At 31.9% G+C, this 16,956-nt stretch overlaps 1 protein-coding gene across 1 annotated transcript; it reads right to left on the bottom strand.

The window, feature by feature from the left end:
• Window positions 1–10,357: 10,357 nt before the first annotated feature.
• On the bottom strand, window positions 10,358–16,342 carry LOC148622626 (NK1 transcription factor-related protein 1-like). The gene is made up of 2 exons (XM_088572574.1): window positions 15,923–16,342; window positions 10,358–12,549 (listed from the first exon to the last, which is right to left on the bottom strand). The coding sequence occupies exons 1-2, from the start codon at window positions 16,287–16,289 to the stop codon at window positions 11,969–11,971; spliced, it is 948 nt and encodes a 315-aa protein (XP_088428700.1). The 5' UTR covers window positions 16,290–16,342; the 3' UTR covers window positions 10,358–11,968.
• Between the last annotated feature and the right edge of the window lie 614 nt (window positions 16,343–16,956).

Here is a 16,956-nt window from a genome sequence, read left to right as displayed (position 1 = left end):
TCTTTGTGTTTCATAGACCAATTTTTACTGTTCGACACAAGGATGGTTTACCAACAACACACAATATAAGTGTCGAAAACCTTGTCCTAACAAAAATGTCTTAAGACAGGCTGGGAAGAAAGTCTGGCAGCCTTAACCGTGTTTCCAGTCTTTTAACCCTAGCTCAAACAGGCTGACAAACCGGGTTTATCAATAGTTTTAATCAGTTCCACGATGTAGAGCGTAATCTTTCAGCAGGTATCAAACCACCTAACAACCAACCACCCATTAATCTACTGTAAGCATGTTTTCCATTTCACAAAATGAGTGGGTTTTAACGTCCTTCACTACCCTGTTGGGTACGGACGGTATTTCACAAACGACAATCGAGCCGCCTTTAAAAACCAGTGGAACGCTCAGCATAACGGTACGCTTTCTTTGCAAATATTCAGTAAATATTTCTCAGGAGTTCCCATTTTAATAACCCATGTCTAGTTAAATATTATTTAGACGTATTCTAAACAACAGGTTGTCAAAATAATTATCAAATATTTAATTATTACAATTTCAATTGACTTCTGTACTTGAACTTATACAGTGTAGATAACCATTTATGTGGAATCATAGCTATATTATTGCTGAGTGTAAAAATAAAAAAAAACAATTTACGTTACAGATCAAAAGTAAGAAATCCTTGAAGTTTGGTTAATTTTGAGGTAATATTTCATCTATATGACGGAAACAAAAATTGAAGGATTGGGCTTCCCGCTACTCTTTTTTTGCTGTAGCTGCCCTTTTAAAATTTAGCTTCGTACGAATAGGGAAACAGAGATCGGAACACAGTTTGTTTCCATAGGTATTCTAATAGTCTGCTGGACATCTGTTCTCAAATTCGGTCGAAGTAAATAGTGTCGACCAGGTTTTGCCTTGGAGAGAATTGGGTGTATTATTGAGTGAATTATTCATGGCGTTTTTTGTTTCAGTTCATTAATTTTGAATTTACATTAAAGAGGCATTGTTAAAGCCTTGTAAAACCAATTAAACCCCATCGCTGATTTCATGCATGCACATGACTTTGTCCACAGTTAGGAGATGTTGGTCATTAATGTGTCGTTGTGTCTTCATATTACTGTTAGCTTGATTTTAAAGAAATGTCATCGTTCTGTTACAATTATCTGTTATTACTTTTGTTGTTGGTGCCTTGCTGAGCTTACTTGAAGTTGTATTTTAAAAATTTTGTTAACGACCTTTTGGTGATTTCTGAAAATATATCGTATTCAGATAATACGCTGGTTTCACCACATCCATTCTTTTTTTCTAATGAAAAATGTCTACAGTCATTCTTTTCTTGGTTTTTAGGAATCTGATTTGTTGTGTCAGAAAATGACTTGGTCGTATCATGATCTCACGTTAATGACTCATTTCTTTCTTTTCCGAAGTGAAGCCATTCTGTCCACACCTTATGGGCGCAACATGCATCGTGCGCGACGCCTTAACAATTAAACAGATTTTGTCGATATTACCTTTCCTTATATACTAGGTGGATTTCCTTCACAGGCATGTGCATTTTCTGTTAAAAGCATACCATATTGATAATAGGCGTATCACTTATAAAGGAAATGCATTATACGGCTAAGTTTTATTTTTGAAGGTCTGTCATTGCGAAAACAACAATAAAGATAAAAATCGATACGATTTCCCGTACCAGCCAAAAAATGTGTATTTGTCGGAATCGTACCTACATGTGCCGTATCTGGTGCCACACCAGTGTATGATAGATGCTATATCTGTTTCAGGTACGTATTGCTTTTAAAAAAAGATGATTTAAAGCATTGATCTGTTGGATGTGTTGAAAAATCCATATTTAATGAAAGCATCCTTGAGAAAATTCATCTGAAAAGTTATATTTATGCTGATCACACCTGTTATTACTTGACTTATGCACATGACAACTCATTTCTTCTTTTTTACGAAAGAAAACATATTTATAACAATTTAGGTAATGGTCGAACTGCCAAAAAATTGGTAGAAGTCATACGAGAACCTTATGAATGTATTTGGTGATCATTATGAATGTATTTGGTGATCATTATAGCCTTTCGTTTGATTTTACTTTACCATGTTAAATTTTGATCGAAGATGTAGAATGAATCAAAGTAGTTTGGGAGAAATCGAATTAAAATGATGAAACATTTTTCATGACCAAGTGTGCAAAATCCGACGAAGTTGAATACTGAGACCGGGTGCTACATGTATAAAGACTCCGTGGTTCTCTCTCATTTGTTTGTTGTTTTTTTATAATTAAAAATCTTGACCGAATCCATTCTTATGGAAGAGGAAAGTATTCAAGAAAAGTAAACACAGATAAATGTTGGCATTGACAATCTGAAAAGAGGCGGTAATTTTGGTAGTGATATTCACATTCTCTCTTCATATATACAGTACATCCCCTATACTACTGCATAACATGTATAGATGTGCAGATTAATTAGAATTTAAGTCGATGAACATTCAGAATTTCTAAATCCGGAACTTTTCTACTTTTCTTAAAATTCTGTCATGTCATTCATGTGTTTTCGAATGACTCAAATGCTTTTTATTTACTTCTAGTTTTAAGTTTCTGTGTCAGACGGACATCTCTTCATATAGAAGCATGTGTCAAAATTCCATTAAGGTGATAATAAACAGATAATTTACAATTTTTACGTGAGGTTGAATTATATTTCAACCTCATCATTCATCAAGTCCATCCATACTGCGTTGTCCAACGGTTATCCGATACTATGGTGGCACCTTCTATCAGTAAAACAATCTAAAATCGACTACGACCACACTGTCACCCGTTTGGTAAAACAATTAAGGGTGCATTTATTTCACCTTTTATTTCAAGCGTGAAATGAACACGGGAGTCAAATTTTCACTTGACCGGATACTCAAATAGGTTTCGCCTCGATTCGTTAACTTTTAGTAATAACAAGTTAAAATGATTATGTTTGAATGTCTTCTCTGACATGAATAGTCCGTATCATCCGTCATGTTATTGCGTTTTAATCCTGAACTTGCTACATAGTTTGTAATAAATTGTCTATCAGGTGCTGGTGCCAAACATCCTTCGTTTTGTTTCTTCTGAAAACTATGTATTTCTAACTAGAAAGTTTATTGTTTATTTATGCTATTGGTCTTTAAGACTTATTAGTTTACTTTTCTCGCTTTAATTGGTGTAAACCATGTGGAACTAATTCAAAGGCAACTAATTAAAGAACTGATTTGTTAACCGAATGTTTACAATTTTACTAATTACATTCTTTTTAGAATTTAATCGCTTTACATTTATACAGTCTCTTAAGATCACAGTACATATCGTTATCCGTGTTTGTCTATGTATTGGAGCATAGTTTCTTTGGCATAAACTATTCCACATAATTATGTTTACAATTCACAACTCATTACATAATGTAATTGATTCAATGTTTTTTCGTTCATTGCAATAAGAAAATAGTTATAAAACAACAAAACCTGTTTACTCTTTATCGTCTGAACTCACAGTATTTCTTTCTATGTTTTGACTTCTCCAAATGTTTCATTAATTCTGTAAATTAATCGTCATTAGCGATGAAGCGTTAGAATTCGCTGTACACTAATGGCAATTGTCAAGTATACTTTGTATTAGCTCAGAATAAGTGAGATAATGACAAAATAGTATACAGTCATTTAGTACCATACTACGTTTAGCCGGTGCTATCAATTTCTTTAGATTATTTTGTCATTGTTCGAAGACAAAAATGATTCTAACTTGTCTTCTGCAATAATAAGATAGTTCAGTATTTTAGATCGGTTAAAAGATCTATTTGCTTTAAAGATTCAGATACGAATTTTCTCACGTCAAAAAACAAAACAAAACAAAACAAAACAAAAATAAAAAAAATAAAAAGCAAATTCTGAGTAAAACAAACAAATTCTGGGTAATATTCAAAGTTAATGTCATTTCAGTAGAGCAGTGATGTCGTGTTTTTCGGTATCAGACAATTTAAAAGCAAGAACATTGTGTACTTTTCGGTTACGTTGTCAAACGGACCTCATATTTTCATCGGAGTTATATATGTACCATCTTTTATTCTATGTACATTCTATATATCGTTTATTATATAAATTTACTTTTCCATTGAATTTTGAAGAAAATGATGACGTGCAAACATTTAAGGGACCACGCTTCAATCGCTTTTCGTGGCGCCCTTTTTTCTACACGTGGTAATAATTCGAAATTATTTAAATCAATTAATGATTTATTAACATGTGAATAAATATATATCAACATGTTGGTAATTTATTTATTGATATCAATAATTATTTATCAACGTGAAAATAAATATCACAATGACACATTTATTAAAACCTGTAAATTTGCAAATTGCAAGTTGTGTCGCAACTATAAGAGTTTTGAGAAATGGTGAGCAAGTTAGTAATATACAAAATTTTGTTAATTAAAAACAGAAATAATCATATTTATAGGTAGAAGACCATACATTGGAGACCATACAAGTTGTCCAGAACTAATATTTTGTGGCATATCTATTAATGTTAAAACAGTGAAACAGTGATATTTATACATGTTTTTACTTGAATAAGGTCATGAATTTCTAGTCATAAAATGTGCAGTTATTTTTTGGGAATTATGTCCTTTTATGTGGCCATGATTGGTTTATATTGTTTTAACGGTCTTTGTGAGCGTCTGAGAAGCTCGTATATACGATTACATGTAAATCATCAAACAAAATTTTTAGGTAATGGTTTAAATCCATTTTATTTTGTAGATATTTGTGTAGGATTGCAGACTGATCGAAAGAACTCTCCTACTGGAAGCTACTCATTGGTAGACTAGATATACGTTTCTTATTCAAGGGGATATTAAAGCTCACTAAACATTATGTACATATAATCAACACCAAAGACCACCATTAAGCTGTGGTGGTTTGTCGTATAGGACTTAACGGGTCCTTGCTGATTCATTTATGCTTTTCTGTATATTCTGTTTGCTGTTTCTGTCTCTCTTTTCCAGGTTGTGTCTTTCTCCGTAGGCTTTCGCTGTATTAATATCTCCCTCGAATTGTATTTGTCCTTAATTCCGCTTTCGTGATTACACCTAGCGACATTTTCGAAATGCTTTCACCACTGCATCGGACGTTCTTTATTTCGAAACATATGAAGCTGCTTCAGAATTTGTCATAGTACATTTAAAAAAATAATTGTAAACTTTTGTGATATTTTTCTTTCTGTTTATGTTAATCATCAATAGTTTTCCTGATCTACAGAATATTATTGGTTTATCTTTTAGACATTATATGATAATCTGTTTAAATTTATTTTCTGTTTGATTAAACCATTTATTTATATTCAGTAAGTCTTTGAAGACGTTACTGTTTCATTACAGCTTAAAGCTTGTTTCTTGATATTTAAAGAGATAGAAATTGATTAAAGAATTACTTCTTAATTTTTACAAATATCCTGAAGGACAGGACTGTTATACACATATTACCAATTCATTAGAAATATTTCACGTCGTTGTACTAAGAAAACATAAATAAAACATTCACTTAACTAAAAACTCAGCTTTGTATTGAATTCTATGATGAGACAAAAATATGTAATCAAGAAGGTTTGTTTTAGAAGTTAAAAGATTATACATATAGAAATAATATTGATCTAGCCATAGATTTATTTTCGCTCCTTATGATTACTTGGTGTAAAGCTTTCCCTTTGGTTGTTTATTCTGCAAGGTAGGCGGCCAAAATAAATAGGCGGAACATTTTGTAAAAATATCAACGCGATTAAAGAAATTAATGAAAACAACATACACAAATTGTCGACATAAAGGATTTAGGTAATACGATTAAAATGATAAGTAATTTGTTAAAATAGGATTTAAATACTACCAGAAACCGTAACGATTAGTGATTTGTTCAAGAAAATTATAAAACACAAAAATTACCTTAAAAGACCATGAAATACCATGTTCGCTTAATGATATGAAAACATTGGAAAGACGTTTAGATTAAACTAAATGTTTATACATGGTTTCCATACACGTACAATGTCCGGGTTGTACATGCGATGGGACGTATCAAACAGGTCGTTATACACACATTGCATACAATATGCTAATAATAAAAAATAACAAAATCTTCACCAATCACAGTTTTGAACTTTTTGAAAGAAAATGTCAGAAGCTTTAAACTATCCCTAGCATCACCAATTAGCAAAGTACCATTCGTATGTTATGTGTGTTGCGAAATTGAGCAGAGAAGCGTCACTGAACTTTTGAACAAATGGATATTTAAAAATTTCCTTTTCCAGCACATATTAAGTACCTATATGTAATCTTCTCTGAAACTTATTTAGCTAGTTTAAAATTCTTGAAATTTTATTCACTGTTATACTTTGATAAAAGAAGCAAAATATATAAATTTTAAGGAATTTTAACCACATTATTCATTGGAATAATTTCAATGAACTTATATTAGCTCCATCAACAAAATATTTGATCACTAAGATGCTTTGAGTTTGATATCAGAATGTCACAAAATAGAACGCTTTGCTGAATTTGACAGTTATTTTCCTTAGGTGTCGTGTACCCCTTAGATACCGACATTTTAAAGTTATTTTCCTTAGGTGTCGTGTACCCCTTAGATACCGACATTTTACAGTTATTTTCCTTAGGTGTCGTGTACCCCTTAGATACCGACATTTTACAGTTATTTTCCTTAGGTGTCGTGTACCCCTTAGATACCGACATTTTAAACCTAAAAAACATAACGATAATATTATGTTTTAGTTTAACGCACAGATCCTTAAGTTCTGCTACCCGGCAATGAACATACATTGTATTTGTACTGTAATAAATTACCAGGCTCACTTAAAAAAAAAACATAGAAAAAGTGTGCAGTGTGCAACATGTTTTAAGGAAATGTCTATGAATTGTTATTTTTTTATCAAAATGTATTCTAACCAAAGACAAGTATTCTTCATAGAAATTTTTAGCGTTTTGGCAGTGTTTCTTTGTAATTTCTCGATTTTACACAAAACCCGTTAGTTCTTGAATGAAAATCTACCACCGTTAAAGAATCTATAATGGTTATTGCACACCGTCTGAAACATTCTAGAGGTGATTAAAGTCATCCCCTTTGTCATTGGAGCCTACAATTGAATTTATTATATTTCTATGGACGTCAGTATATTGACAATAATTTGAAACAATTTGTTTCTATAAATGGATTAATTGTAGAATGAACCGCCTCAGAGGGCACTAATGACAAACAATCTAATAAAGTTGGCACTTAATTAAATGTTTTATTTCTTGTTGAGCACCGAGCTGGCCCATTGCTGCTGAAAGCTTTCCAATGATAGTGAAAACGGCTATTCAATTTAAAGACAATCTCCCCTAACTCAAGAAATCCCGGACAAGACGGCAAATCTATACGAATGACGTTGATTTCCATTTTAATTAAATTCTGATCACCCTTAATCGTTCTTATTGAATTACTTGGGTTTTAATCTTCCTCAATAAGGAAAATATTTTACTAAAGGAAATTAGATGATCATCATTAGCGGTTGAGACCATCGGCTTTTCAAAGAAAAGATAAATGGTACAATGAAAAGAGATTTACGACTTAAGGACCGGGTAAATTATATAGAAGAGTCAACACTGGAAGCAATCACGAAGTAATTCCGGTAAAAACAAGTGGTGTTAATGTGTATCGGAAAATACTTATAATCCAATAACTTGATAATCCCCAATATTAGCTGGTATTAGAACCGGGATAAGTCATCAACGTCGTATATTGATGAGGTCTTTTGAAAACATTGTAAAATTCTAAAAATGATAGTTAAATACGTGTACCAATCAAATGCATTTCGCGGATGAATGAATTAATGTATGAAATCGTTGACGCCAAGACCGTAAAAAACCCCAATCATCATCATCATCACCATCATCAAAAGACGAGGACGTATTACAATTTATGATACATTTGAAAACATTCGTAAATATACAAGAGAAGATATAGTTTGAAGTAAAATATGGGGGGACGGGGGGGGTGTGGGTGGCATGAGGAATTCTTATTATTTTCATTTGTTGCTCGGGGAAGTTAGTTAAAGCAAAAAACATCGAATTGGACCTGAGACACTTCATCTGACAAATTACACAAAGACAAATTTTCTTTCTGTGGATTATGTAGAGTCATTAGGTAAAGCGTAAAGCTAAGAATTGTGAATCAAATCACCTATAGGCAATTTTTGAATGTAAATTCCTGAGATTCACAATTGTCATGTTAAAAGGGATCCTTTAAAGCATTTTTGGTTTGTTAATTATTTTACTAATAGATGCTTTACTCTTTTGAAAAAAATGTGTGTAAAAGTGTATTTAGAAATAAATGCTATATTCACTATACAAGTGTGGACACAGACTGGAATTTGTCCGAATGGCATGTATGGACGCAGACTGGTATTTGCCCGAATGGCATGTATGGACGCAGACTCGTATTGCCCAAAGATCAGATTTGAACATATATAGTTTTGCCTTGAATGTGTTTGTATTGTCTAGAAAACTCCTCTATTTATTGTTATTAATAATTGAATTATAAACATGTTGATAAATATCAAATAACATATGTTACTAAATATCCACTCATTTCAATAAATGGGGAATAAAGTCCACAATGGCTTACCATAACCGTAAGACAAGTCATATATATATTACAATGCTTCTTTCTTGAAGGTGTAATTGCATGTGTTGAACTTGCCCATTTCACTTTATGTAGGTTAGCTTGGTAAAGTTGGTTGCTTTAATTCTGTACTCTTAGTTTTTTTCCCCGACGCAGTCGGTATAGTTACGCTTTTTACCCTTTGACCTCAAGGACGCTCTTCTATGAAAACGCAAGTCACCTGATCGGAATTCGGTTTCCCGATTGGCCAAATAACCATTACTTAGTGGCGTCCGAAAAAAAAACTGTAACTGTATCGAAAATTGAAATTGCGTGCCATATGTTATTTTCTTGAATGAAATGTACAAATTTATAAGTAAAAAAAAACATAATTTTACTGCGTCGGTTATCTTTTTTAAAGATATATAGTACTTGTTTTAGATTAACAGAAACCAACAGTGCGGCATCTGTAAGTTACATGGATGGCCCTATGTTTTTAAAAGGTTGGGGATAAGTAGGAGCCTTCCTTTAGTAGTTGTAATATAAATTTCATTCATAACTATAGTCATGGCACGAAAACCAAGTGGATATGGAATAAACGACACGGACATCGCTGTCAGCACCATACCAATATACATGTACGATCACAATTTTTTTTATACGGTGACACTATTATATTAAATATATACATAAATATCGGCAGATTCCGGGTTTGGATATCCTTAATTTCCAATTCCCTAAAACGTCTGTCAACACTCTTCCTTGGGACCAAATTAGTAGTGTGTGAATTGCTAAGAATTGACATCTATGTGGTCTTTGTTTTTACATTCGTCCTGATTAAAACAGTTCTCTAACAATAGAGAATAAAGCTGCATAATGGAAAAATTTCTCAGTTACAATCAACAGAAAACATTCGAAATTCTTATGAAACAAAATTATTACAATACCGGTGTACGAAGGACATTAAGGCTAAATCTTTCCATGCTGGCTAACACTTCAAAATCAATATTTCAACTACATCTTGTACCAAACAATTTCGTCAACTTCTAATAGTTATATACATTTGTAGCCTGAAAAATGTTTCCTTGGACAAAAGCTGTATACTACAGTACTTGTTTTGCAGCTGTATACAATATATCCAGAGGCACTGCCAGTATTATTTGGTTTCAGAAACAACATAACCTGTATGTACATTCAGCACATTTGTGTTTTTTCCTTTTATTTTGTGGTATTTTTTTTATGTTTTTTCCTCTTCCTAATCATGGTCTCCTTGTTTTTTTCTTTTTTATGAGGAAGTTTTGATTTTTGTTATCGGTCTGTTTTTCCTATTTTACCTCTTTTTTTCAATGACAGATCAATAGAACTTCAGTATACCTAGATCTGAATATCTTAGGATGGTACGGAGACTTACTTAGGGCTGTCATAAGACACTTAGTCTTGTTTTACATCATAAATATGTCTAAGGGCCACCTAACCTCAGTAGGACACCATCGTAACACAGCCTCAACACAATGAAGTACCGGTCGTATCTTTGACTACTCACCATGTAAGTATCAACATCAACACTTCGGTCACGTGTAACAAGATAATTCAGGTTTTTATGTTATCCCGGGTACATTGTTGCATGTAATACACTGAACAGACGTCGAGGTATTCAGCTTACGTGTTAAAACCAGATAAAATTCAGAACCGATTTTGTTTAATATGAATAAATGAAAATAATACATCCCACATTTACTGTAATTATACAATGTATTATTCAACGCTTACTCTACCCCCCCTCCAAAAAAAGAATGTTTTAGGAACTGATATACAATACACAACAAGTTCGTAGTAAGAGTAGGATAGAAGATATTTTTAATCTGAATAAATTAAGTGGAATGCTTTGAACATAGAAACAATTCACTGACAGAAAAGAGAATGCACTACAAGAATTATTTCATCTCCATAGCTGGATATTTAGAATTTATACTCCTATACAAGTCAATTTTCCATCGGAACGTAGCCAACCAATTGATAAATGTTAATGTTCGTATAGGAATTTTTTATAATAATGTGTATAATTATTTATACATGTATTTTGAGGGTCGTTGTGTAAGTTGAGGTGCGTTTTTGATCAAACATTTAGATATCACAATGCAATCAAATTAACTGCACATTGCTTGATCCCAGATGAATTATTTTATAATTTTAACTTGTTTTTAAGTGATATTACACTTATAAAATATTAAACATTCAATTAGAAAATTTGTGAATTTAATTGTACTTTCTAAATGAAGAAGTTCAATACAAAGTACGCTTTATTAACGAGTTGAAAGTAATACATTGCTCGAACATTCAATCAATCATTTGTAAATTAAAGTTTTTTTTTCAACTCTATATTTTGAATTAAGGAACAAATGTGAAATACTAGTAAATATATTTTTTTTCAAAATTGATTTTTGTTATTTCCTCAGTCTATAGCAAGTCCGATAACTCGAAACTCTTTGCTACTACCATACAATATTCAGGTTAATATTCAGCTGCGTTTTCAATTAGCACGCTATTAACTCATTAAAGCTGTGAAGTTCATAGATATTGGTTATAAATCAAACAATCAGATCTTTGAAAGCAGTTATATTTCATCATGAAAATTGCTCCTTCCATCAACACTACACTGAAATTTAGCACCTGATGATGGGCAATTCCATCGACAACAAATCATTTCCGTTAAAGATGTGAACATTTTATTCATCATGACCGGTCAAAGAATAAAAATGAGTTTCCCACAAATAGAATAAATAAGTTAATGATACCCCTGACGTGGAAGGGAGTTTGAAAAGTCTTTAGATCCTGTTAAAGAGAACATAAATCGTCTAGAAAAGGTAACTACTGGACGAAAAATACTGCACTTTGATTGCTTGATTAAATTATTAAATATGGACATTCTAGAAATCAACGAATTTTTTGTCGGGGTCTTTTTTGTGAACTTCAGCTGCTTTAAAATTTGTGAATATTGCACAACTTTTGGAATTGTAAAGCTCCTTTAAAAAATGAATCATAAGACAAAAAGTAACTTTTCGTATGTGCAAAGAAGAACTAGAAATTAGATTCACAAATAAGGAGTGCAAATTACATATAAATAAATTATTTTGATATCACATGACCACTAGACTGAATGAATGCGTTGAGTTTCAGAAAGATGAAAGCGCTTTATGGTCATTAATATCTATATATATTCATTTCTTTTCATTATAACATTTAAAATTCTGAGAAAATAAATAACATAACACATAAGCTAATATGAAATACAATCATGTGCTCTGACTGAAATATGGATAATAGATTGGATGGTTCTGTCCAGAGTATGCTGAATGGCGCAAAAGTCCGAGAGCACTTACAATATTAGGATTTGGGAGGTACGGGTGAATACCCTGTCCATAAAGCATGCTAGAAGAATAAGGAGAAGAAAAACCAGATAGGCTTCCAGTAGATGGCGGAACAGTTGGATTATTGACGTCCATACCTGGGTTTTGTTTCTTCCACTTAGTGCGCCTATTTTGGAACCAAATTTTCACTTGCGTTTCAGTCAGGTTCAAAGAAAGTGCTAAATTGAGTCTTTCACACACAGATAAGTATCGTGTTGTTTTGAACTTGTTTTCTAATGCCACAAGTTGCTCGTAAGTAAATGCTGTTCTCGCCCTTCTTGGTTTTCCTGATTTAAACGAGTCAACTGAATGGCACCGCTTTTCATCGCCGGTGTCATCAACGTCAATGTCATTCAAATCGTTCATATCTTCTGACTCTCCTAGAAGAGAATTATTGTCATTTTCATCGTCTGTACATCTGTCTGATTTTTTGCTGAGGTCAGTGGCACATTCCTCCTCTGAACATCCTGAAAATGAAAAAAAAAATCAATATTGTAAATTTATATTTATAGCTTAAAATTTGTTTCATGTAATTCTATATTACAGGTTCGGAAAGGAAAAATTTGCTTTCTTGAGTATGTTTCATTGAAAAATCTCGCATGCTGAAAGGCTTTATTCTGAGCGTAAAACATGTGCTTCTGTTACGCTCAATGATCTGATAGCCACATCTGTGGTTTTGTGAAGATCAAATACACATGATTCAATAAGTATACTTTACCACATAACCTTTATGAATACTATTTGATAAAAAACTAGTATCAAAATGTACTAAAATTGATCCACTATAATGAGTCCTATTTAATTGCTCATGGAAATATCATACTTCACATAAATATGAATACTTGATTCATAATAATGAAATGAAAATACGTTTTAATATTTTCCGCCTTATTTATCATATCGATCCCCTAAGAATATTCTTAAAATATATCAATTATTTACTAAATATGTTTTACTTAATTAGTGCCGGTGACAGTCGCCTCATTTACCATCAGACTCATCATTTAAATTTGGAAATTTTCAAATTAACTGGAAATGTTTATTTTTTTCTCTTATCATATATTATAAATATTTGAATAATGATTTCTATAGTTCAATCCATGCACAGGCGATACCTCCGCCATTGAAAGCACTTTTATACCTAATAAGTTGTGTAAATTGCCAATAAAGAATAAAATATTAATTTCAATTTGTATTTCCTATAATTATTGCGTATTTGTTATTTGTTAATTCGTCCTCGTAAAAATGTTTAATTTTCATTATTTTCAGACATTTATTAGTATCAGAGATGTGACAAGGGGCAAATTATTTGAATGTTGAAATTGAAGAGTTGTAACCTCATTATACATTGACTAAAAATGACGACAATGTCAGAAGGCAATGTTTAAGATAAGATATTTGTTAGTATTTGTAAAGCAACTGTCAGAAACCCACTCGTTTTCAAGGCTCATAGAATAAATCTGTCATCAGCCGCTGATAAGCATTCCTTCAAATTTGCAAATAAATTTTGAAATTTTAAACAGTGCCCACCCAACTGATTCAGTTTGAAAGTTTCAAATTTTTCTCTGGATTCCTAAAGCAAGAATTCATCGCCATACATCAGAAAATAAACAGCTGGTGATTTCATTTCGAATGTTATTTTGGTTTGGGTCATCGGTTGCACCCGGGTGACAAGTGTCAGGGACACTTGCTAAGTCATTCAAACGCTCAACATAAACCAGAATTTTCACCGTCAATTTACTTCGATTTAGTAAATATTTGACAATTACATTTAATGTAATCGCTTCTGTAATAAATTGAACGTGAAATGGATCTCTTCTAAACTGTCTGAAAGTATGATGTGCACATCAAAATCAAATAGGTAATTTGTTTGAGTTGGTACTAGTATTCATAGGAAATTGAGAGATAGTAAAGACAAGAAAATATTTTATATGCATCATATGCAGATGCTTATACCGGTGGTTATACTATTTTTTACTGATTCTATTCGAAATTATTTTGGAGTTACCTGTTACTAGGTTGACTCCAATGAGAAAATTTTATCTTTCTTACAAAATGGAAAGCCACATTAAACAGTATTTAAGGACAAAATGAAGCCTAACAAGGAAGCTATTTATGGAATATTTGCGGCTAACCATACAACCTGGTACCAACTACTAGGACCGACACCGGAAGACACAAACAAAACCGTTACATTAGCTTTAAATAGCGGTATCTGTTCAATAAGAAAATAAGCCACAATGAACCGAAGGCAAAATATAATTTGTTTTTATTTCATTATCTTTATCAAATCGGTTCTTGGTCAATTTCCAGCGTATTACTTTCCTTTTCATGTTTTTTTTGTTTGTCTACCAACAGTCATTGAGAAAACAGGACTATCTGAGACTACCCTTATTATTGCTTGAGTGTTATGTAAAGATAAAATTAAAGGAATCATTACCGAATTAATTATTAATGACTGTACTAATCTTTTTTCTTTTGTGGTTACTTGTTATGTCAAAGTTTCTTCAAGAAAGGTATACTGATAAAGGTTGCGGCATTTTACACATAGTTGCTAATCGTATTATCCAAAACCGATAAATGAATTTTATCTTTATAGTTTATTTATATAATTAACGAAATCACTTATTTAATTGCCTCATAATAAACCCCGGTGGATCAATGTCAAGCACTACTCGACCTCCAACGGTTCTGGGTCGGAATGAATATTCACCTCGAATGTCTATTCCACGTCAGTTTCATTCGATGGTGCCCCATCAAACAGTACAAAATTATATAATGAAGCTGTAAACAATTAATTTTCTAATCTTAATTATTCATAATTAGTCTGAGGTGTTGACTGCAGATAAAACCCCGTTTGGTCTGTAATAAACTATGACCATTACACTGAAGATAAACTCTCCCATGGGCCAGATTCAGTATTTGACACATTTCAACCAACATTGCTGAGATAGTAACAATCTTCAGTACTTCATACATATATTAAATATATCTTTATTCATTAAAACCACATTAGGTACACAGATCATTAGAACTCGACCCTGGGTTAAAAAAAATCAAAATAAACACGGATCAAAACAGCCAAAAATGCAAATATTACAATCGAACCCTCAAAATCTTAATTGTTATTCCTTCTGGATTTCAAACAAATCTAGTTAAAAGAAAACAATCATATTAACTAGTTAAAAAAGTAACATCTAAAGTAATCTTGACAAAACATCCCACATATTTCTAGTTATATTACATGTATAATTAGAACGTTTTTCAAAGACAGAATTGGCAACGAGATAAAAAAACTGAATGAAGTCGGAAATATAAATATGTATTTCAAACGTCAGAGTAAAACTACACACGTTAAAATAAACAGTCTGTATCTCAGTTATTTAAGAAAATTGTAATTATCTATTACTTGTTTTAGTAGTGTAATAATCTATTTCCAGGCAATCTACCTAACTTTTCAATATTTTATTTATGTTAAATAAATACTTTATGTTAAATGTGGCGGTATATAATCAAGTTATTTCATTTTAGAAATGTTTGTCTTTACTTTTGAGAATATAGCCATTTTTCTTTTTTCTTTTTTTTTATATTTATTTTCAAAGCTGGTATAAGTTTTATGTTTATTTTTTATCAAATTATTCTAAATAAGATATGAAAATACAATTTCATTCGTTTCTAAAATCAGTTGAATGAATAAAAAAATATTCATTGGCATTTTATACTCATTATTTTTTCTTTTCCTTGAAATCATGTAGTTCCAAGAAGTATCCCAGAAGTGATTTTCGTCACCTTACTTAACTTGACAAGAAAAGCTATTGATATTAATGTTTTTATGTATACCTCGAATGCGATCTTCTCCTGGACTTCTGGTAAGTCTGGACCATTCATTTTCACCCCATCTCTTCCATGGAATTTTTCTGGAATGGTTGGTCCCTGTAAATTTTCCCGGATCTAATATATCCATTACCGAGAAAGAAGTCGTATTAATACGATTTGTCTCGTCATTTTCATTGTCTAAATCACTTCTTTCCAGTTTCTGTTGTTTGTTTTGTGTTGTTTGTTTATCGTTCATTTTCCTTTTTTCAGACCCGCTTGTTTTGAAACTTTGTCCGTTTTGATTTGAATTGTCACTTTCTGAATGATTTTCAACCACAGATCCTATTAAAATTGCTCCACTAGGAGATGACGATCTCCCAACACTCTCCATCTTTTCAAACCATAAAAATGATGTTTTTGGTGTGAAATCTCAACTTAAAGTGCGAAATGTTAATAAAACTTTGTAACACGGTCTGGTGAATTATTACTGATGAGAATCTTCTCTTAACACGTCCTCTGATTGGCTTATAATCGGATTTACATTAAGCAAAACGCCCGTAGCTAATTTCCAAAAGACGAGACATGCGCAGTTAATACTCAGTAGCGTGTGCTGAGGAAATTCTGCTGCCACCTAAGACAATTTGATGATAGGATCCATTTCACATTTCTATGGGATTCTTTTAATTAGATATAGGGGCTAATTGTTCATATTGAGTGTGAAATTAGAATCTTATTTTCATGTGCAGGAAGCGAAGAAATTGAATTGTCACGGGCAATATTAAATGTTGAATTTTTTATTTGATTTTATAGTAATGACGGTCATCTATTTAATAGAGAAAGGTTTGTGCTTGAACTATTAAAGATTCAGCCAATTGTAAAATTTATTAATAATTTTCATTTTTTTGTAAAAAGGTTGATTTTATTTCAAACTTTATTTGTTAAATGACATCGTAACATAACGCAAATCTATAATTTATTCAATTTATTATTAAAATTGTTTTGTTTTTCATACATTGTATATGTTGCGTACACATTGATTGCTATTTGATATCTGGATG

The sequence above is a fragment of the Perna viridis genome, chromosome 3, assembly GCF_037379345.1.
Source record: "Perna viridis isolate PV_CMFRI_1.1 ecotype Kerala chromosome 3, ASM3737934v1, whole genome shotgun sequence".
NCBI lineage: Eukaryota > Metazoa > Mollusca > Bivalvia > Mytilida > Mytilidae > Perna > Perna viridis.
Note: the sequence above shows the minus strand (reverse complement) of the source record. Positions and strands in the feature narration are given on the sequence as shown.